The 21,854-nt window shown below is 41.6% G+C and overlaps 2 protein-coding genes and 1 long non-coding RNA gene across 6 annotated transcripts in view; 1 reads left to right on the plus strand and 2 right to left on the minus strand.

Moving 5' to 3' along the window:
- mark1 (MAP/microtubule affinity-regulating kinase 1) overlaps positions 1–3,390 on the minus strand; it is a 16,112-nt gene extending 12,722 nt beyond the window's left edge. The window contains exon 1 of one of the 3 annotated variants that reach the window (XM_028972804.1): positions 3,109–3,390. In XM_028972804.1, coding sequence (XP_028828637.1) covers positions 3,109–3,135 — 27 coding nt within the window. In that variant the 5' untranslated portion in view covers positions 3,136–3,390. Of the gene's footprint in view, positions 1–3,084 lie in introns of all 3 variants that reach the window. The other 2 variants (XM_028972802.1, XM_028972803.1) reach the window with 2 other exon arrangements.
- Positions 2,566–11,608, plus strand: LOC114786040 (uncharacterized). Of its 2 annotated transcripts, XR_003749158.1 has the most exons (4): positions 2,566–3,076; positions 3,151–3,298; positions 10,352–10,414; positions 11,037–11,608. It is a non-coding gene; the product is annotated as an uncharacterized LOC114786040 (long non-coding RNA). The 2 variants fall into 2 exon arrangements; XR_003749157.1 differs by having other exon boundaries at positions 2,573–3,076; positions 10,352–11,608.
- Positions 3,610–21,854, minus strand: part of LOC114786036 (inactive tyrosine-protein kinase 7-like) — a 26,082-nt gene continuing 7,837 nt past the window's right edge. Inside the window, exons 2-20 of the mRNA XM_028972801.1 lie at positions 17,575–17,865; positions 16,857–16,959; positions 16,523–16,713; positions 15,571–15,718; positions 14,957–15,087; positions 14,568–14,834; positions 13,181–13,317; positions 12,649–12,784; positions 12,443–12,562; positions 12,126–12,275; positions 10,986–11,130; positions 10,763–10,890; positions 10,278–10,472; positions 8,190–8,348; positions 7,814–8,043; positions 7,570–7,650; positions 6,967–7,118; positions 6,687–6,865; positions 3,610–4,434 (exon numbers count right to left, since the gene is read on the minus strand). Coding sequence (XP_028828634.1) covers positions 4,274–4,434; positions 6,687–6,865; positions 6,967–7,118; positions 7,570–7,650; positions 7,814–8,043; positions 8,190–8,348; positions 10,278–10,472; positions 10,763–10,890; positions 10,986–11,130; positions 12,126–12,275; positions 12,443–12,562; positions 12,649–12,784; positions 13,181–13,317; positions 14,568–14,834; positions 14,957–15,087; positions 15,571–15,718; positions 16,523–16,713; positions 16,857–16,959; positions 17,575–17,865 — 3,104 coding nt within the window. The 3' untranslated portion in view covers positions 3,610–4,273. The remainder of the gene's footprint in view (positions 4,435–6,686; positions 6,866–6,966; positions 7,119–7,569; positions 7,651–7,813; positions 8,044–8,189; positions 8,349–10,277; positions 10,473–10,762; positions 10,891–10,985; positions 11,131–12,125; positions 12,276–12,442; positions 12,563–12,648; positions 12,785–13,180; positions 13,318–14,567; positions 14,835–14,956; positions 15,088–15,570; positions 15,719–16,522; positions 16,714–16,856; positions 16,960–17,574; positions 17,866–21,854) is intronic.

The raw sequence follows: 21,854 nt of genomic DNA on the forward strand, positions 1-21,854 counted from the left end.
AAGAACAATGATTCTATATAAATATATATGAATATATATAAATATATATATATGTGTGTGTGTGTGTGTGTGTGTGTGTGTGTGTGGGTGTTAGACATTTAACTGAACACCTCAGTTGACTGAGGCAGTGGTGTCCTAGCGGCAAAGAGAGAAAACTTAAATGTCTTTCATTGGAAATAGGGACTTCATTCATTTAGAGACTGCATTAATACGACATCAGGTTTCTCAATTAAAATAAATATTAAAAAATTGACTGTAAATTATATTATACAAGTCACTTTCGTTTTAAACACAGTGTACACTTCTCAGTGGAGAAATATAAAGAAATCTGTTAAACCGCTAGCCCCCTTGAAGTCTCTAGATTGTGTACGGGACTGAAGTAGCCTAGTTGGTAAGACACAAGCCTTCCAGAAGACCACAAAGTCCCAGGTTCAAAGTCCAATTACTACCATTGTGTCCCTAAGAAAGACACTTAAACCTAAATTGCCCCAGGGGGGACTGTCCCTGTCACTACTGATTGTAAGTCGCTCTGGATAAGGGCGTCTGATAAATGGCGTAAATTCCACGAATGTCCCCTCAACTTCTATAGGCCGCTCTCCTCCTCATTAGCATTTAAATCTAGACACCAAAACGGCGTGTCTAGGGCAAATCCCAATGTGGGAATGAGACTTCAGATACAGTATTAGGGGACCACTAAATCCAAAAAAGATTTCACAAGATAAAACATGATACTGAACATTACATTTACATTTACGACATTTATCAGACGCCCTTATCCAGAGCGACTTACAATCAGTAGTTTCAGGGGACAGTCTCCCTGGAGCAACTTAGGGTTAAGTGTCTTGCTCAGGGACACAATGGTAGTAAGTGGGATTTGAACCCGGGTCTTCTGGTTCATAGGCGAGTGTGTTTTTTATGCATGTTTGTGTTTAACTGCACATATGAATCTCTATTTATGTGTATATGAATTTGTGTATGTGCACACACTGCCTACTTTGGGCTGTTTAATAGATGACTGGGATCTCTTCCTGGAATCAGAAGCACTTTTCTAAGCAGCTCACCACTAGAATTCCAGTGTTGGCATGACAATCAGCACGATTCCAGAGAGGTTCCAGAGGGGCATGAAAAATGAAGTATCTGCTCTCTTAGTGTTTTCTTTTTAACACCTTTATCTACAATGAGTTCATTACTCCATTCAATGGTTTGCTCTATCCCCTTGTTTTCAAGCTTAACTTCTTCCATGGATTCTAAATTCCATCCATTAATTCCAGTCAATCTGAGCCAACTCATATTCAGGATGAGTTGGGGCAGTGGTGGCACAGCGGTGAAGGAAGTGGCCCTGTAATCAGAAGGTTTCCGTCAAGGTGCCACTGAGCAAAGCACCGTCTCCACACACTGCTCCCCGGGCGCCTGTCATGGCTGCCCACTGATCACACAGGGTGATGATTAAAAGCAGAGGACAAATTTCACTGTGTGCACCGTGTACTGTGTATCACAAGTGACAATCACTTCACTTTTTACTGTGGGAACTAAGAACAAATAGGATCATTGCTGTTGGGGTGTTGGTGGCCAGGCGGCTAACGAATCAAATTCCCGAACCGCCACGGTGCCACTGAGGCGGGACCTCTACACTAACTGTCCCACAATTCACTAGTCGACTTTATCAATTACAATTTATTAATATAGTAAAAAAAAAATTCAAAGTAAATATTCATGGTTTATAAATTACCATCAACATTTGAACGATAATCTGCATACACACTAGAATATTGCTGCAACCTGCATTGAAACATTTTGCATGTTTTACGTATACAGCAAGCATGTTCCTCCACTCCTACTTTCTATGTTTTTTTTATTAAATGGGCACAGAGGCTATACGTCTGTAATAAAGAATGAAAAAGCATTTTACAGGGTTCTTACACACACAAAAAATCACAAAAAGTAAAATTTATCAAAACTTAAAACGACAGTGTTTCTTCCTCCAATTTCATGCAAGTCGAACCCAAGCAAAATTTACACGACTTTCAAAAGGAGATGATGGAATACGGAAGTCAAGCACACACAAGTCAAACACAAACCCGACATTGCTGGGTCAGGTCGTACGGTGAACTAGCTTCATCTGTGAAACTGACTTACCTGGCCGCACCTAACCACCCATTTCCATCATTATTGGGGAAAAACACAGGAAAAAAAAACACAGCTTCCAGCTTTCTGGAAAGTTGGGGCATGTTTTACAAACCAGGTTACTTTTCGGGAAATTATGTAAATCTCTTCTTGCAAAAGTCAACTCAAAAGCTTTCTCAAACGTCCCCCCATAACCAGACTATAACGTGTAATCTGTAATAAAAACGTGTTACAAACTATCTAAAACTGGGATGCTTTAATAAGATATTTAATGCATTTGCATATTTGAACGAGTTTGGATCTGGATATTGCCATCTACAACTACAAAACAGAACAAAGATGAGGAAAACGAGTAGTAGTCACACTGGTGTTAAATAGCACTTTTATTAAAACATTTTTTTAATCGTATCATGCGAAAAAAGGGGAAGTCGGCCACTGCCCTCCATTCACCTGCATCTGTGGCCCTAGAAATGTGACGAGAAAACGTGCGTGAACGCTGAGACGGAGCAAGAATCGCGTCTGAAATTCCCGAACGAACCAGTCTGGACCGACGTCCGTCCGGTTTTATCGATAAAAGGACCAGACAGGCTCATCCCGCGTAGAACCGCATCGTCCCGGCCTTGCCCGCGTCGTTGCTTTAATCCAGACGGGATGACCCGCATTACAGCTAAACGCATATCTGTCAGCTACGCCCAATTATATCCGATTTAACGCAATATTTACTCCCGAAAGACGCAACAAACTCCCTTTCTTGTCGAACGACGGGGTCCAAGCGGGACGGACCACCGCCGAACAGCGCCAGAAGCCCCCGGCGGCATCGAAACGCCGCTTTCCGGAGGAAATTCTCCCCTTTCCCGCACGTCCGCGGCCGACAGCGGGGAACTGTCCACTGGCGACCGGCACCAGGCGCCGAAAGCGTCCCCGCTAGCCGAGCGATGCTAACTACGCGGCGGTACGTACGTTCTCCGTGTCGCGCTCGTTCACCGTGGGCAGCGGCGTCCTGGTCGACATTTTGTGTATTTTCAGGCCGAGGTGAGGACAGCTCTCCGGCTCCGTCCACCGCTACCCCACCGGCATGATCCTAGCCGTCCGTCCCCGTTCCGCGGGGAGCGTGGATGTCCGGGACGGGGCAGGGAGCATCGATCCAGATGGAGACTCCGCCGGGATGATGCAAGTTTGTACCGAGGTCTCGCGTTTAATGTCTGGAGGGGGAGGAGGAGGAATCGCTCTCCGTCGCTCTCGTCAGTGTAATGGAGAGCAGAAAAGGAGTGAAATGCATATTTAATTATAAATTCTGTCCCCATCTAATGGTCCGTAATAAATAGAAAAAACTACACCGAATCTGAACGGTGTACCCGCTAGCTTCATGTGAATTAAATTTCTGCAAGAATAGAAATTCTGTCTTATTCTGAAGATCCTCAATAATATATATCGGTCTGGTTCCATAAAATAAGACAGACAGACATGAATTATTTCCTTTTAAACCAGGAAGGTTTATTGGAATGGCAGCTATATGGATCCTGGTTGCATACAGATATAATGCGGAAGAACATAGATACTGGCTATGCACAACTTGTATACACGATGAATGGAAAAAACATGAAAACATTGTATAAAAATGTTCAAGTAAAAAAAAAAAAAAAAATCTTAAAATGCAAGGTATTTTTCTTAGCATAAAAAACATGAAGAATTCCTTCATAAAAACAGGCACTTTAGGATAGAAAAGAAGCTCATACTCCTTTTAATTTTACAACTATCTATTATTTTTTTTCCCCCCATATCAAAAGACATGAACAAAATCAATATAAAAGAGGCATATAAACAGTACCGTATCTGTACAGTGAAACAAAAGACAACTTCCAGGTTCCAGGAATAATCCTGGTACAAAATGTATAAAACTTCTGGTCAGTGCATGGCCTAAAAGGGACAAACCAATCAGTCATAATCGGTCAGACTTTTCCTTCGGTCTCATGATATGAACCGTTCTGAATGAATCAGTATCTACTGATCTACTGAGGAATTCCATACAGATGAACTAGGAGCATATCTCCTCACTCCCTTCATGCATTTCTCATTTTCATTTGTGTGGTCCTCAGGACTAACACTACATTCTGTCTCTTGTAAGGATTTCTGCTTGCTCGCCACACACCTAAACTTTGCTCTCTGAGGGTAATTCGCTGAGAGTGGAGACAATTTCACTGAAGGAGACTCTGTCTTTAGGACTGGCTGCCCAGCAGCGCACCATCAGCTTATACACCCGTGAGGGACAACCCTGGGGGGGAGACATCTTCAGCTTCCCCTCACGCAGACCTGAGAATGGAGAGAGATGTATATGTAGAGAGTGTCACTCATCACATCAAGACATAAAAGAATAATGCAAAAGAGGCCGAAGAGTGATTGCAGCATCAGAACTTGGCCCACCAGGGAAGTATTTTCAAATTGATGCTAAGCAGTGTTAAGGTGCTAATCGTGGTACTTGTCTCACTCAAGACTTGCATATTCAGTAAATAAGTCACATGCAAACATTGTTGAAGATGTTACTCATATTTAAAATAGTGCCCTTTGTCTTGTTTGGTAAAGTTTACAGGAATCTTTTGGTTTTAAAAGGTCCCCTGACATTACATTTTTTATCAGTCTTATTGGTTCCCTAATACTGTATCTGAAGTCTCTTTCCGACCTTCAGCCGTGGTGACGAATTACAGCCACTTTGATCCAGTCCCACTATGAGATTTCCCCAGGACGCGCAGTTTTGGTGTCTGTACCTTTAAATGCTAATGAGGAGAGAGGCCAATAGAAGTTGAGGGGGAAATTACGTCATGAACACCATTAACAAACCGCGATGTTTGGTCCAAACAGGAAGTTGTGTCAGTGTTTTTACATAAAAAACAAAAAATAAGTTTGTGCTCATTTTTACATCCACTCACTGAGCAACTTTAATGCTTCGCATGTTTGGAAGCCATGATGGTCGGTACAGATAACGTTTTAGGGGAAATTCTCTGGGCAGACAAAGCATGTGAAACGAGAGGTAACCTTTCCCCTTATGACATCATTAGGGGACCGTCTGAGCTGCTGCTCTCTGAACGGTGAAGCAGAATGACCAAAGCACTCTTTATACACATCACCATTTCTAGCCACTGCAAGACCATAGACAGACTAGGGGAACTTGTATTAATGTTAATTAATATCACAGAGTGACATTTTCATGATAGGGGACCTTTAATATAGAATACCTACAGACATTGTGCTTTACAGGGAGTGCAGAATTATTAGGCAAATGAATATTTTGTCCACATCATCCTCTTCATGCATGTTGTCTTACTCCAAGCTGTATAGGCTCAAAAGCCTACTACCAATTAAGCATATTAGGTGATGTGCATCTCTGTAATGAGAAGGGGTGTGGTCTAATGACATCAACACCCTATATCAGGTGTGCATAATTATTAGGCAAATTCCTTTCCTTTGGCAAAATGGGTCAAAAGAAGGACTTGACAGGCTCAGAAAAGTCAAAAATAGTGAGATATCTTGCAGAGGGATGCAGCACTCTTAAAATTGCAAAGCTTATGAAGCGTGATCATCGAACAATCAAGCATTTCATTCAAAATATTCAACATGGTCGCAAGAAGCGTGTGGAAAAACCAAGGCGCAAAATAACTGCCCATGAACTGAGAAAAGTCAAGCGTGCAGCTGCCAAGATGCCACTTGCCACCAGTTTGGCCATATTTCAGAGCTGCAACATCACAAGGTGTGCAATAATCAGAGACATGGCCAAGGTAAGAAAGGCTGAAAGACGACCACCACTGAACAAGACACACAAGCTGAAACGTCAAGACTGATTTTTCTAAGGTTTTATGGACTGATGAAATGAGAGTGAGTCTTGATGGGCCAGATGGATGGGCCCGTGGCTGGATTGGTAAAGGGCAGAGAGCTCCAGTCCGACTCAGACGCCAGCAAGGTGGAGGTGGAGTACTGGTTTGGGCTGGTATCATCAAAGATGAGCTTGTGGGGCCTTTTTGGGTTGAGGATGGAGTCAAGCTCAACTTCCAGTCCTACTGCCAGTTTCTGAAAGACACCTTCTTCAAGCAATGTTGATGGTGAACAGATCAAAACACTGACAGAATCCATGGATGGCAGGCTTTTGAGTGTCCTTGCAAAGAAAGGTGGCTATATTGGTTGCTGATTTGTATTTGTTTTGTTTTTGAATGTGAGAAATGTATATTTGTGAATGTGGAGATGTTATATTGGTTTCACTGGTAAAAATAAATAATTGAAATGGGTATATATTTGTTTTTTGTTAAGTTGCCTAATAATTATGCACAGTAATAGTCACCTGAACACACAGATATCCCCCTAAAATAGCTAAAAATAAAAACAAACTAAAAACTACTTCCAAAAACATTCAGCTTTGATATTAATGAGTTTTTTGGGTTCATTGAGAACATGGTTGTTCAATAATAAAATTATTCCTCAAAAATACAACTTGCCTAATAATTCTGCACTCCCTGTATAATATCCTAAATTTTCAAGTCCATTTAGGTATAAGTATTAAATCAATGGGATTTTACCTTCAAGAACCTGGTCATCAGCCATTGAGACATGGGGCAGCTCTCCAAAACTGAACACCTCCCACATGAGTACACCAAAGGCCCACACGTCAGTTTTGGTAGAGAAGTCATCTTCAAAGACAGACTCAGCTGGTAGCCAGCGCAACGGAATCCAAGCTTGTCGGTAATGGTAGTACTCGCTGTGTTCACAGATTCATAGTTTGTCAAGTTGTAACTTAACACTAAAACACTTATTAAGACATTTATTAAATCTTTAAGACAACTCATCAAGGCTTCTAACCTGTGGTAGATGTCTTTGCTAAGCCCGAGTGCACACACTTTGATGTGGCGCTTGGAGCTGATCATGCAGTTCCTGGCAGCAAGGTCCCGATGCACAAAGCGCTGGTTGGATAGATGTTCCATTCCCCTAGCAACCTGCAGACACACAGACACCTGGGGAGGCACACAGGAGAGTAAGCGTGTGTTTGTAAAAGAACACAATCAAGCAGTGTCTGTCAATCATGCTTGTGGACCCTCAAAAAGAAACTCAAATTTGCGGTCAACCTACCACCTTTAAGAAACCCCTGAGGCTAGTTGAGGAAAGTCAGGTCAGTGGTGGCCTAGTGTATAAGGAAGCGGACCTGTAATCGGAAGGTTGTGGGCTTGCAAATGTGACAGCACAGCACACGCTGACACAACGAAATGTGCATTTTAACTTGGTGAGCAGTGGGCAGCCATGAAATGGCACCCAGTGAGCAGTGTGTGGGGACTGTGATTTGCTCAGTAGCATCTTGGCAGTTGTGGATTTGAACCCGCAACCTTCCAAATACGGGTCTGCTATCTTACCCGCTAGGCCACCACTGTCTATTTAGCTTCCAAGTGGATACACAATGAAGACACTAACCTTCTGCTTTGTGCTTAGGGGCTGCACCTTGTTCTTCTCATCTTTACTTTTGCAAACTTTCAGAAACTGCTTAAGGTCACCCTGGGAAAATAGGGGTTTAAATAATTTCACGTTTTTCCTATTCTGAATAATGTTTACAATAACACACATATATAGATATGAAAATGATCATTACATAGAAACAAACACAGCTTTTACGTTTGTTGAAATGCAGAGATGAATGTTTCAATGCATGCACAGTTACCATGTCAGAATACTCCAGGATCATGTAGTGTGGCTCTGCCTCCCTGCACATGCCCAGTAGACGGGCAATGTTGGCATGGCTGAGCTTAGCAAACATGTCCGCCTCTCGCCGGAACTCCTGCTGCAGCTGCTCATCACGTGTCTGGAGGCTCTTCACCAGCACCACCGTCTCCTCCTCGATCTCATCGGCTTTTGCCTTGGCCAGGAACACTTCACCAAACTCTCCCTTGCCTGTGGATGGGAAATGAGCACACAACAATCACTATGTGCCATCTTGGCTTTATTTATATATATTTTTTAATTTCAGTTTTTCTATAGCGGACCATATACAAACATTGCAACAAGAGAGAACTGTAACCATTAGCTGGGCACTGTACCCAGTACGGTGATTGTGTTGAGGTTGGTGCGGGGGAAGTGGAGTTTGTCATGGCTGCTGTAGCGCTTGGCGGTATTTCCTGTGGCAGCCATAGTAGTCAAAGACACCTCATCCTGGATCTCTGCTGTGGTCTGGCCATTCTGCTGACCCCCAGCTTCTCCTGAAAATGAAAAAATAAAAATACAATTGAAAATCAGAATCACAAAATAAAACCACTGTAAAACCATTTACATTTATGGACCACGTGGAGGCAGCTAAGTCTATCAAGATTGAACTGGAAAGTAGGGCTATCGAATTACTATCGAATATTTTTGGAATCAAGTATTCTGTCTTTTTTTCTCTCCATCGATTAATCGAGTAATCAGATAGCTCCAACTTTTGCATTTTTAAACAACTATCTATAGTGTGTTATGCAACATGAATATCCTCTTAAAATGAGCAAGCAATTGGCTGTTATTCTTCACAACAAAATCTTTCTGTGAAACATTTATGATGTACATGAAAAAAAACTATGAAACATAGGTTATAAGGAAAAAGGTACAAAATAGTAAAAAAGAAAATATAAATAAACAATTCAACTATTTCTAATAATCCGACTTAAGCAATACAGTTCAGTGTCCAGCTGTATCCAGATGAGGTAGGTAGGTACAATGTTTGTCTTTGTGCAATGTTATGTGCAAAATAGATAATTTGTCTTAGTGCATGTGTGTGCAATGCATGTGCAAGCCTGCACCGCTGTGATGTACAACAAATGACCCAAAAGTAAATATATATGCTAATGAATGTAGATTTGTCCATCTGTTGCATTTATTATTACTACCTTATGTATGGGGAAGGCGTGTTTTGAGATGTAAACTATCTGTGTGTTTGTGTGTGTGTGTGTGTGTGTGTGTGTGTGTCTGTGTGTGTGTCTGACGCGCGGGAGGGAGAAATGAGGAGTGATGAATTACATGAGTGAGATCTCATGCCTTATCATGCCTAGTCACTATCGACTCATAACACAAATAATGTACATTCTAAGCATTGACTAAATACTTTTATGGTAAGCCAGGTCCATTTTACAGTGTTGAGACATTTTATGCCTTATATGCACACTGGTATCTTCATTTTCTGGCAATAAACAGTCTGTGTAAAACGATGATACCGGTGCTGCGCAGCTCCGCAGGCGTGATACGATAACTTTACTGTATAATAGATGGACTTTGGTGACTAATTAAACGAAGCCTCGAGGCAAAGAATTTTCCTCTAATATTTTTTCCAACTGATTCATTAGAGTTATTTGAATAATTGTTTCAGCCATACTGGAAAGTTTCACCAATGTGCACTCGACTGAAAACACAAGTGTTCGATTTGCATCCTACTGAAGGATAGTCCATGGCCAACTGCAGCATTCACTACTAATACAACCTGACAATGCTAAGAAACAAGGTTTCACTGAAATAAACTGAAAATAAATGTTGTAGGTATAAATCTTACGACATCACAGCAGAACCATTGTAGTATTCTTCTTGGAGGACAAAATATGCAAAAAATTAAAAATAGAATTGTATAGCCTAGTAAGAAATGTGGTATAAATGACAATTCCTGTGTTTTCTGTAACTCTAATATTGAGACATTAGAACACCTCTTTTTTGTTTGCAATGCCACACATATTTTTGGAATGATTTTCAAAATTGAAAATCTATTCCACCTTAAAGCTTTGAGAAAATAAGGGTTGGTCTGATAGGAGATGAAGAATCAGAATACTGTAATAATAACTTAATTCTTATGGCCAAATATTTTATTCCCAAGTCTCGATTTCTTAAAATCACCCCCGTTTTCAAAATCTTTGCAAATGAAATAAGTTTATTCAAGGAAGTGCTAAGTCACTGTAAAAATACTAAAGGATTGTATAAAAATTGTTACCCCAGTGGGTAACTCGCCTACAAAATTCACAGGTTCAAACCCCACTTACTAACATTGTGTCCCTGAGCAAGATACATAACCCTGAGTGTCTCCAGGGGGACTGTCCCTGTAACTGCTGGTTGTAAGTCGCTCTGCATAAGAGCATCTGATAATTGTTTACATTTACGGCAGTTAAATCCATTACCATTAAGGTGCTGCATCTCAGGCTCGTCTCCCTCATTGCCCTTCTGCCTCTTTGCATTGCGCCTCTTCTTGCAGTAGAACATCAGGCCCAAGACGACAATGATGTAGGCCACAGCTGCACCCACCGAAAGCCCAATGGTCTGGATCATCTTATAAGGGGTTTTTTCTACCTCCAGAGCATGATGCACAGGTTTCTCTACATAGTGTACACAAAACACACAAAGTTTCATGTAGAGGACAAAATGCAAAGCTTGAATGCAGGACAGCAATGTAATTCATATACACGTGACCAGTCAGTGTGGTCAAGGTTAATTTTATTAAGACCTCAATAAGATCACGGTTTCAGCATGCTGATGTTGGTCACGTAAACATGGAGTAGTTAATTTAGTCAAGGGATTGACTATGGAATGTATTACTTTAATCTATACTTATTTGAAACACACCCACATGGTTCAAGGAAAGTGACCAGCTAGCCATTCGCCTTACCCACAACATAAAGTTCAGCGGAGGTGTGGCCAATATTGCAGCTGTTCCCAGCAATGCAGGTGTAGCTTCCAGTGTCCTCTATACTGACATCATAGATGATCAGAGAGCCATTTGGCATCTTATGGAACCTGCACAGCATAATGACATGGATTCAAAATAAAAAAAAAATAAAGACTGTAACTGAAAGCTCCATTTCAACAGGGTACTGTGTAGGGTTACTGACCTACTCCTGGTAGCATCCAAGAATTTATCTTTCTTCTTCCATTGGATGTAGGGGGACGGGTCTCCACTGGCTTGGCAGTGCAAGATGGCGGTGTGGCCTTGGTACACTGTGGTGTTCTCCGGCTCCAGCTTAAATACCACGTACACTAGGAATGGGATACAAAACAATAATTTTTCCAAATGTAATCTTTTTCCTGTATCAATTAAGTATATTGAGATATTTAAAATGGATCCTATATCATACAGTTTTGCATTGTTTTGTGTTCTATTGTTATTGATAATTTTTTTCAAATGTTCTCAGACCCCTGCTTTCAAGATATGCCTTGAGCAAATGTGTGGACTATTTCAGAGTAATGTTTATTAGTATACAGTTATCAACCCACACCAATTATCCACATTTCTACATTTTTTGGCTACATAGGAATGAACATGCAACAGACTTGCTATAACCTGAACTTCACATCATTTTCAACTAATTTTTTTAGGCCATGCCGTTTTTCCCCATTGATCTTATTTTTTGGCTTCTACTTATTAGATGGAAACCCCCTAGAATAAATATGCTGGTTTGCTCCATAGGTTATCTTGCTGTATTTGTATAGTGACAATAAATAAATCTATCAATCAGCTGACACACCCCTAAGTTCGGATGGACGAGAGTGAGTGAAAAGTGAAGTGATTGTGAAATACTGCTGCACAACGACATGTCAACACAACGAAATGCTTTTAACCATCACCCTTAATGAGCAGAGGGCAGCCATGAAAGGCCCCCGGGGAGCAGTGTGTGGGGACAGTACCTTGATCAAGGGGACATCAGTGGCACCTTGGTGGTTCAGGATTTAACCCACAACCTTCAGATTACGGGTCTGCTTCCTAACCCTCTTGGCCACCACCACTGAGTGTCCCTTACTACCAAGATAATCAAACTATCACTGCCTGCCTGGTCTCTGAACAGCTGAACAAAATTGTTTATGGTACTGCAAATATGGTGCAGCGGTTTTAAAATGGTAGCACATTTTAGTCCTAGCATTTAGCTGACAATCACACTACTCTTCAAATGAGAGTTACAGGATCACTGTAATGACTGTAATAAAAGACACAGTTCTTGTTTCTTCATGTGTTTGTACGCAAACACAGATCTCACCTGCAACGGTGAGCTGCACCACAGCTCTGATCTCTCCTTGCATGCTGTTGGAGGCCAGACAGGTGTAGTTTCCCGCATCATCCCGTGTCACTTTAGAGAACAGTAGAAGACCTGCATTCTGCTTCACCCGAGGTGGAATCTCACTGCCATCTGCAGAGGGTGCCAGAGAGTGGAGACAATTTCACTGAAGGATACTCTATCTTTATCCAGCAAGCACACAAGATATGATTGTGCAGAGTGGGTTAAGAAATTTGAGTTATTCAGAATTTAATGTCCCCTACCTGCAGGTGGATCAGATGTGCAACTATGTTACTCACCAGTTTTGGTCCACAGGACCGTGGGAGTCTCACGGCCCTTGGCAGAACACTGCACGCTGCTCTCCTCATCCAGCTCCAGACACTGGAAGGACTGAGGGGTGGGAGTGAACTTTAGCCGTTCTAAAGAGAAAAATTATGAAAATGGTGAGTAGATACCATGACCAGAGAAAGACAGAAAATAGACCATGAGTGTAAATTGCACTCACCTAGTACAAAGACCCTTGCATGGGCACTCAGCTTTCCAGCCTCAGTTCTACTCTCACAGCTGTACATCTGCCCATCATACACTTCCACACTGTTTATGCGAAGGGTGCCATTAGGGAACTGCTTAAAACGTATATCCTGTGGGACAGAAAGAGGACTTTAAATGTCTGAAAATTCTCCAGTCAGTCTAAAATTGGCCCTGACAATTGGCCTGGTGAACTTGGAATTAATGCAAACTGCCAGATGTGTAACAAAGCCTGTGTGCACCATGAACCGTCTGTAACTGTATTATACAAAACTCTTGCTTTTCCCCTTCCCTTATTTTGCAAAGCCCAATGTCCTTCACCATAATCCTGTAGAGGGCAGTAAAGTTCAACTATAATGAAAACAACCACATGATAGGTGATTACGGTTTTAGATTTAGCAATTCAATTCACTAAAATGCACTAAAATTTAATTTTGATGTAGAAAGACAAGGGCAATGTGAACACTTAACTCAATACAGATTGGAAGAATTTGACACACAACTCTTACCTCTGAACCAATCAGAACATGGTTACGGTACCAGGTGACTTCTGGCTCAGGGGTGGCATTGGTCAGACAGTGCAGATACCCAGCATGCCCTTCTTCTAAATAGCCGTTCTCAGGCTTCTGCACCCATACAGGTGGAGCTGGAACAGTTCAGCAACACGAGAAAGGTGATCTATTATATCCATCCATTCAACCTTCACTGGTCTCATGATTCGATAACCATTATCAATGTCTTGATATTGATCGCAATGAATCCCATACATTTTATACATGGTCACATTAAATTTTCAAATACAAAACTCGTAAGGTACTTTCACTACCCAGCAAGCAGGGTTTTCTAAACTTCTGGTAAGACGATAACGTAGTGTTGTAGATATCTGGACAGAGACTGTTAAGATCAGCTTAAGAATTTTTTGCTGCTGTGAGAAAACACCAAGCAATGTCATTATGATGTAATCGATTATTTTCTGCATTGCTTCAATGAAAGTGAAAATGAAGTGATTGTCATTATGATACACTGCAGCACAGCACACAGTGCACAAAACAAAATATGTCCTCTGCTTTTAACAATCACAGTTGGTGAGCAGTGGGCAGCAATGACAGGCTTTGAACCTTCATTATTCTTTTAACTAGTTTAGCACCGTCCGTCTTGTTGTCTAAATGTTTTGTTTGCCTTAAATGTTATTCTTGCACAGCTTGTGTCCCCTGTTTGCACTTTTAGTAGCCCAGTTTGTCGATGGTGCACACATGCACTTTGTCACTATGTAACATGTAGCGTTTCTGAAGAAACGTTATTTCGTTTTTACTATGTACTATCTAAAATGACAAAGCTCAACTTGAACTTGACAAAAAAAACATCATAATCAGTGACTACACTGCAAGTTACTTAAAGGTATTGGGGACATCTCGTATGCTGACTGATCTAGTATGCTAAGTCGCTCTGGATATGGGCATCTGATAAATGCTGTAAAATGCTGACTGCCGCATTGCGAAACAGCTTTACAGCTAATTATCACTACATTTTAATATTGCGAGATCTCGTCACTCCACTATAATTAACTCAGATGTTAATGATAACAGATGCAAGATTTGTAAATTTCTCACTTGTGGGACTAATAAAGAATCATCTTATGACCATTAATTAAATAAATAATGAGCGCTGGCTTCAATGTCAGTCACGTTTATGCTTGTTAAAAATTCATTAAAAATTGTGAATGTAATGATTATTTCTGTGAACTAGACTAATCTTTACCCATTGATTGTTTAAGCTGAGGTCATTGCCTAATCCTTTGTAAAACAGAACCTTCAACTGACAATTTTACAGCCCCTTGCTGTTATGTTGGCTTGACATGAGTGCAGGTACACAAAAAGTTAAATGTTTTAAACTCACTGGCCACAGTAACAGTCAGGTCCAGTTTCTTTTGCCCGGCTTTGTTCTGGGCCACACACGTGTACAGGCCTGAGTCTTCACCCTTTGTTGGACTGAAGACCAAGTCAAGGCCATCCTGGTACACTCTGCCTTCTGTGGCCACCCTCTGTCCACCATGTTCCCACCACGCTTCGGGTTCAGGGGTCCCGCGGGGTGGCTGACATGACACCCGCTCCAAGGAGTTGGCAGTGAACACCCGAGACATTCTGGACACCATATCTTCCAACTCTAGACAAGAGATGACATACAGGAAAATAAGATATTTGTGAATAATTCTGCGTTTTAAGTCAGAAAAAAAAGTGCATTGCTATGTCTCCGGGTCACCATGCGGATCTGCACCAGTGTCTCACCTGCCAGGTGTAGTGAGGCTTTTAGCGTGACTGTCTGACCCTTAGGCCCTTTCCCCACACATTTATAGAGGCCAGTGTTGCGTGGTTTCACCTGGGTGATGAAGAGCGAACCATTGCTCATGATGAACAAGCTACAGGTAGAAAAAAATAATAAAAATCAGAAAGGAGAACGCATATAATCACAATTTTGAAACGTATGACTGTACACATGCAGCCACCTCACCACCAGCATCAGTCTGAATACTAATGTACATCAACAAACATATACATGTACTCAAGATTGAGGCTAGTCTTGGTTAAAAAAAAATAAAAATAAATTAAAAAAATGTTATTCCAGTCTGAATCCCATGTCACTTACGCCCTGGCCCGATGCTGATGCTATAATTAACACTTAAATTAATACATTCTTAAGACTCCCCAGGTCAAAATGTCCTAAAATGTTATTTGACACTAAATTGTGATACAAGCCTCATGTGTCCCTTGGGTTTATTTACAGAAACAAATGTCACTGCACTTGGCGAAATGCGTAGTATGAAGGTCTGTGATGTTTGCACATAGACGTTACAGCCTTAAACATAAAATGATCAATTCTGTCTTCTGTTGCTGCTTGTTACCGGGATTTGTTGGTGATGAGCTCAGTGTCATGGTACCACTCTAAAGTGGGCAGTGGTTCAGCTGTAAACTGACAGTGAAACATGGCTTCCTCATTCTTCATCACCACAAGGTCTTCTGGGCTAATGACTGGTTTGGGATAGCCTTTATCTGTGAACATGAACATAACAAGAGCAGTCAGGACTCTTCCCAAAAACATTCTTATCAAGCGGCAGATTTAAGCTAGGCATATATGGTGCAATTAGTTAGGTCAACACCCAGCTCACGATTTATGTGTGCACACTGTCCAGTCCGTTACTCTGATGCGACCCGACTACTCACACTATACAAGCAATATGAACATGATCGACTCCTGTTTTCAGAAGCGTAAGCATCGTTAGCAATGCTGAAGAGGTGGTGGTTTACATTTATAGCATTTATCAGACGCCCTTATCCAGAGCAATTTACAATCAGTAGTTACAGGGACAGTCCCCCTGGAGCAACTTAGGGTTAAGTGTCTTGCTCATGGACACAATGGTAGTAAGTGGGATTTGAACCTGGGTCTTCTGGTTCATAGGCGAGTGTGTTAACCACTAGGCTACTACCAGGTTCAAATCCCACTTATTAGTTGCTCCAGGGGGACTATCCCTGTAACTACTGATTGTAAGTCGCTCTGGATAAGGACGCTTGGTAAATGTCGTAAATTTAAATATAAACGAAGAAAATATAAATGAAGAATGCTGCGTTGGCAAGACAACGTGTGTCTGCCACAGCTCAAAACCTCACAAAGGACAACCAAATTTCAAACAAGTTTGATTTTCTCATGATCATACCATCATGTACACTATATGGCGCATAATCAAGACGAAAAATAAAATAAATCTCACAGCTTATGCTGGCCTTTAACTTGAGTGAACTTGCTGAGCATCCAATGATAAAAATAAATAAAATAAAAAATAGGATTGCATCACTCACCTGTAATGTTGAGGGTGAAATTGAATTTGCTGCAGGTTTGTCCTGCCGGATTCTTGGCACAGCAGTAGTATAGGCCATTATGGTCTGGGTTGGCTTTGGGCAGAGTGAGAGTTCGCTCTTTGTTATTGATGTGATGATGTGCAGTTGCGTCTGTCAACTGCACCCCATCCTTGAACCAGCGACATGTTGGTCTGGCAGAAGGACAAACATGGACAAATTTCAAATGGGATTCTACCAAAAGAACCAAACTGACACCTCTTAATCCATTTCAAATACTGTAACACAATGTAACTACAGTAATTGTAATATCAGGAAAAAATTAGGTGGTTCTCACCGTGGATGGCCATCAATGTTGCAGCGTAATGTTACAGGGGACGAGCTTTCGATGTCTGCTTCTGAGGCTGGATTCTGAAGAGTGACTGCACCACTGTCGAGCCCTAAAACAATAAAAAGAAACTGTAGAAAATTGGAGTGCAGGACAGGCAGCCATGGATAAGAGAGAAACATTTATCAAGACGTGGCTGTGACTGCTGAAAGCCCATGTATTTCATAGTCAAAGCCAAACTTTTTCATTCAACTGGGCCACAAATTAATAAACCTTTTATTCAGCGACCTTCCTTGTGATCTGACAAGCAGCAGGTCACACGATTTCAGGAACAGGATTGGTCACAACGCTGGTCTGGGAGAATATTTCATGTACAAGGGACACATGTGCAGTCGTACCATAAATTCTGGACCATAGGCCGGACCTACTTATTTTTGAAAGAAAAAAGAAATTGCTTTTTTACATATAAAGTTGTCTTCTGTATCAGAATTGAACAGCCTGAAGGTATTACTTTGTCACACACTAAAGGAAAAGCAAAATTGATCACTATCACCATCGCCATGCATCATATGCATTTCTTCGTGGCTTTTCCATGATGAGTTTGCCGAAAATATTTATTTGGTTCACCTGGTCGGTAATTTCATTGATCTGATAAGATGAGGTTAAACGATTTTTACGATAATTACATATCGGTGTTTGCTGAGTGCGATGAGCCTGGCACACTCACATTTTATATTGAAGGAGGTGTTGGCAGAGCGGACCTCCTCTCCCGTTGCATTATTGAAGGCCACACACTGGAAGATTCCAGAATCCAGTATTCGATCCACGGCAAGGAACTTGAGGTTGCTGCCTGCTTGGAAACGGCGCTCTGTGTCGCTCACTGGCACGCCATTATGCAGCCATCTGTAGAGCACGGCAACAGGGTCACCAGCTTCACATCGCAGCATTGCACTGCGCCCATGGTACGCATCCTGGGATTTGGGTCCTTTGTTATTGTGCAATGCTCCAGCATGTACAACTGGAAAAATAAAGCAGAAAAAAATTAGGTCCCCATAGTGAAGCCATGCTCTGTATGGCCTTTCCACTCAAAGCAAAGCTGGGAAATAAGAAATCCGTTAACCCATTCTTGCAGACGTTTAATAATGTGGTGTAAAAAATTGTTTATAGGATTATACTTGGTTATGGTATAACATTTGCAACATGATATTGAAAGTTTTTTTTTTTTTAGAAGAGGATAAACTCTACTATGTGTGTCAGATTATAAATTGTGTGCATTTTTTTGCATTTCATTAGACCGATCACTGTCACAGAAAGCCTGAACGTGAACCCCATGTTACGATGCCGGTAGCTTCCCCCTGAGGAAAGCCCATTCAAACAGAGCCAGACGAAGCAGACAGACAGCAGCCGTCCAGCACCCTGCTGCCTCAGCCACAAAACACACAGACAGCAGTCTCTCTCGCATCAGAGAGCACTGCTTCTCCGCGATTTCACACCGGGATGGGGAGGGCAAATGACGCAGTGGTGTATGAGAGAACAACTTTGTGAGGGCTTTTAATTCATTTTTAATTCATTGTTGCACTGTATCAGAAAGTCCATCCTGACATTTGAACTTAGGACCCCAAACAAGTTTAGGTCTCTTGTTTACATCTCTATCCCACTAGACAAGTACAGGAATTGAGCCTCAGGGTGGACAGGAATTGAGCCTCAACTGAATTGAGACTCAGGGTGCCTGTTGTCACTGTGTAAAGCCTACATTCAAATATTTCACATGGCCGCATCCAAAACGTTGCTCAACAATGTGATCCTCATTATGATCAAAACCCTTCTGTGCAGCAGTGGGATGCAGCTGGAAACAGCTGACGTTTGACCATGAATGCAGCCTTTTTAACCAGAAAATTTAACTGAGTCACAAATGACAAGGTTGACAGACCTGCCATTCATAGCTTGCATCTTGCAAACAAGAACTTGCCAGGCCTGGTAGTAAACACCGTACATACTCGCTGACCTTGGCGCCACTAGTACAAAACAATAATGCAACTTAAAGTGCCTCTATATGAATAAATCACTTTGAGTTCCTCTAGCCTGTTCATGGTCCTGTAGTGGCTAGAAATGGTAATAGGTGTAAAGAGTGCTTTGGGCATTCTGCGGCAGCTCAGACAGTCAGATCTGGAATGGTTACCTCCCGTTTCTCTTGCTTTTTCAGCCCAGAGAATTTCCCACCCCTCCCCTAAAACATTATCTCCACCAACAGTCATGGCTTCCAAATGTGCAAAGCATTGCAGTTGCAAATGAGCACAAAAGTATTTTTTTTGTTCAGTCAAGTGAGACTGTGCACACAGTGGGCAGCCATGACAGGCTCCCGGGGAGCAGTGTGTGGGGACAGTACTTTGCTCAGTGGCACATAGGTGGCTCGGTTTTCGAACTGGCAAACTTCTGATTACGGGGCCGCTTCCTTAACCGCTAGGCCACCACTGCCCCCACACCTTTCCACAAATAACCCTTCTCCTCGTCCTGCCTCTCTCCTCCTCATTAGCCTTTAAAGCTACAGATCCAGAAAGGCATTTTATCAATCTTTATGGGAAATTAAAAAGGTAACCCTTAATATGTATTATAGTGGTGATAAGGGCAAAAATGTGACTGGGAGGTCTGCATGTGACTGGGAGAAACTTTTAGCATTTGTCTATTGACTGCATTAACATTGTGTAACAGGAACTGGAAGTGAAGTGATTGTCATGGTGAAAATCTGCACCACAGCACACTCTGCAATTACAGGTCCGCTTCCATACTCACTAGGCCACCACTGCCCCTTGGAAGCACTCACATATTTCATAATGCATATGAAAATATGGTACATCAGCTACCATTCACTTGACATGATCAATTTCAAGCAAGTTATACAGACAACAACCAGGCCACGATTGACCATCTGAACCATTTTGTAGCATTTTCTCTTGCCCAGTTCGCAAAGTTACAGGAGTTACACTGGGTTCATTTAACGATATGGTAATTTGTGTATGGTTATCACAAAAAAAAAAACCTTGGTCTGCCATTTTCAGATGCCTGTATCATTTAATTTGTAGCATTTACCCAACTAGAGATAAAAATAAAAACACATTGCAGATATCAGTCACACATAACCACATATGGTATCGGTTTTATGTATCTAGGAATTTGGTACAAGTACAAGCATGCGAGTCTGGTTTCAGGCCCAAACTCAATACCGGTACATATTTGGTACATTACCATGTTCACTACTCAGTGCCATAACTGCTGCATTTCAAAGTCGTAGGTTGTATTAACAACATGTTTTGGGGTCTTTTAAGTTTTTTTTTTTTTTTTTTTATTATTATCCTGCAGAGTAACCCATGACAGTGATCACTCAGTAACTTCCTTTCTGTTAGATAATGTGTTGTTTTGCCTACATCATTTATGTCTGGAGGACAACACGGACCACCCAGAACATTCCAGATTCCTCAGTGGTCTCTATCACAATCACAACACTATTTAGTTCGGTAATAAACAGATTACAAAACCCACAGAACAAAAAGGGAGAGGGTGAGTGAATTAGAAAAGTATTTTTATCCATCCTGTGGTCTACATACTGTAATTCCATATAGTGCATCAAGGTCAGGGATTGGCAGTAAACTGATACCTTCTTTGGTGCATGGATGAATGAACATTCAACTCTTATTTACCCACTGTGGCCACCTGAGTGGTCAAGAAGTAACGGTTAAACTGCTCCAAGCTGGGGTTGTGGGTGAGGTAGTCAGACCACTATTTGACCCAAATAAATTGTGAGAGATTATTACACCATACAGAAGACCACACAATCACAAAATCACTGCCAAGAGTACAAGAGAGCATTTAAACTGAATCAAGCTATTTTTTTCTATTCTCACAGGCTTTAAAACAACTTGCCTAGACCAAGAACGGCCTCTAAAATGTGATGCCACCACAGGCTTAGCATCTCTGCTAGCTCTGTGTTTTTTTAATTAAAAGCTCCAAATCTGACAAAATGACAGAGGTAGATTGGGTTCATTTCTCTAGAACAGAGGCCACGGCATCAATTAAAAGAAAAACTGACTTATTCATTCACATAGAACCCAATACAAACCAACTCACATTCAACAAAATATTTCAATCATAACTCAAAAACAATGTCATATATATACCATTAAACTATTTTATTCATTTAAGCATCATTCCAATACACGTCTTTAGTGAAGAGAAAATATTTGGCTGCGTTTAGATAAAGAGTGTTAATTACATCACAGCAAATGGCGCCTCACTCTGCATGGGTGGCACATTGGTGCATTTATCCCCCACCTGCTGCAATCAGTACAGTAACCTGATATTTCATGGCGCATCCCACCGGTCCCTCATCAAGTCAAGTCACACTTCTTCAGGCCAGGAAGTGGGCTGCTACTGCTGCTGTTGTTGCAGCTGCTGTGCAGTCCAGGCTTGGGTGTGGAGGGGCAGACACAAGTCAACAGGTGTCCCACTCCCTAGACATGCCTTAGCCCTGCCGCACACCAGAGTGGGTGTGAGGGCCCACTTCATTCAGTGCACTGGAAAAAAAAACCCTCAAAAGCTCATATTGCTGGGGAGGGCAGTTAAACACTTTAGTGGCTAGGGGTGTTGGAAAATATTGATACCACGTAAAACATTGTGATATATATTGCTGTGATATTGTATCGATATAAGGACATCAAGTATTGATAATTTGGATACAAATTAATTCCACTGGGTGGCACTGTTGAGCAATTCTCTTTATCAGAATCCACGTGTGACTACAACCTCCACTCCTGTAGATGGGGCTGTACTGCTGGGTACAGCGCAATAAATGCTTTCCCTTTCAGACAAACTCAGTGAAGTTGCAAAACATGATGGACTGAGCAATGATCATGATGGATGCCCGTTCAACATGTAAAAAAAAATAAATAAATAAAAAACAGGCACTATGGGTTTGGATGATTGTGCATTTTAGTTGTGTAGTGCGGCTGAAAA

Source organism: Denticeps clupeoides, chromosome 3 (genome assembly GCF_900700375.1).
Source record: "Denticeps clupeoides chromosome 3, fDenClu1.1, whole genome shotgun sequence".
In the NCBI taxonomy this organism is placed as follows: Eukaryota; Metazoa; Chordata; class Actinopteri; order Clupeiformes; family Denticipitidae; genus Denticeps; species Denticeps clupeoides.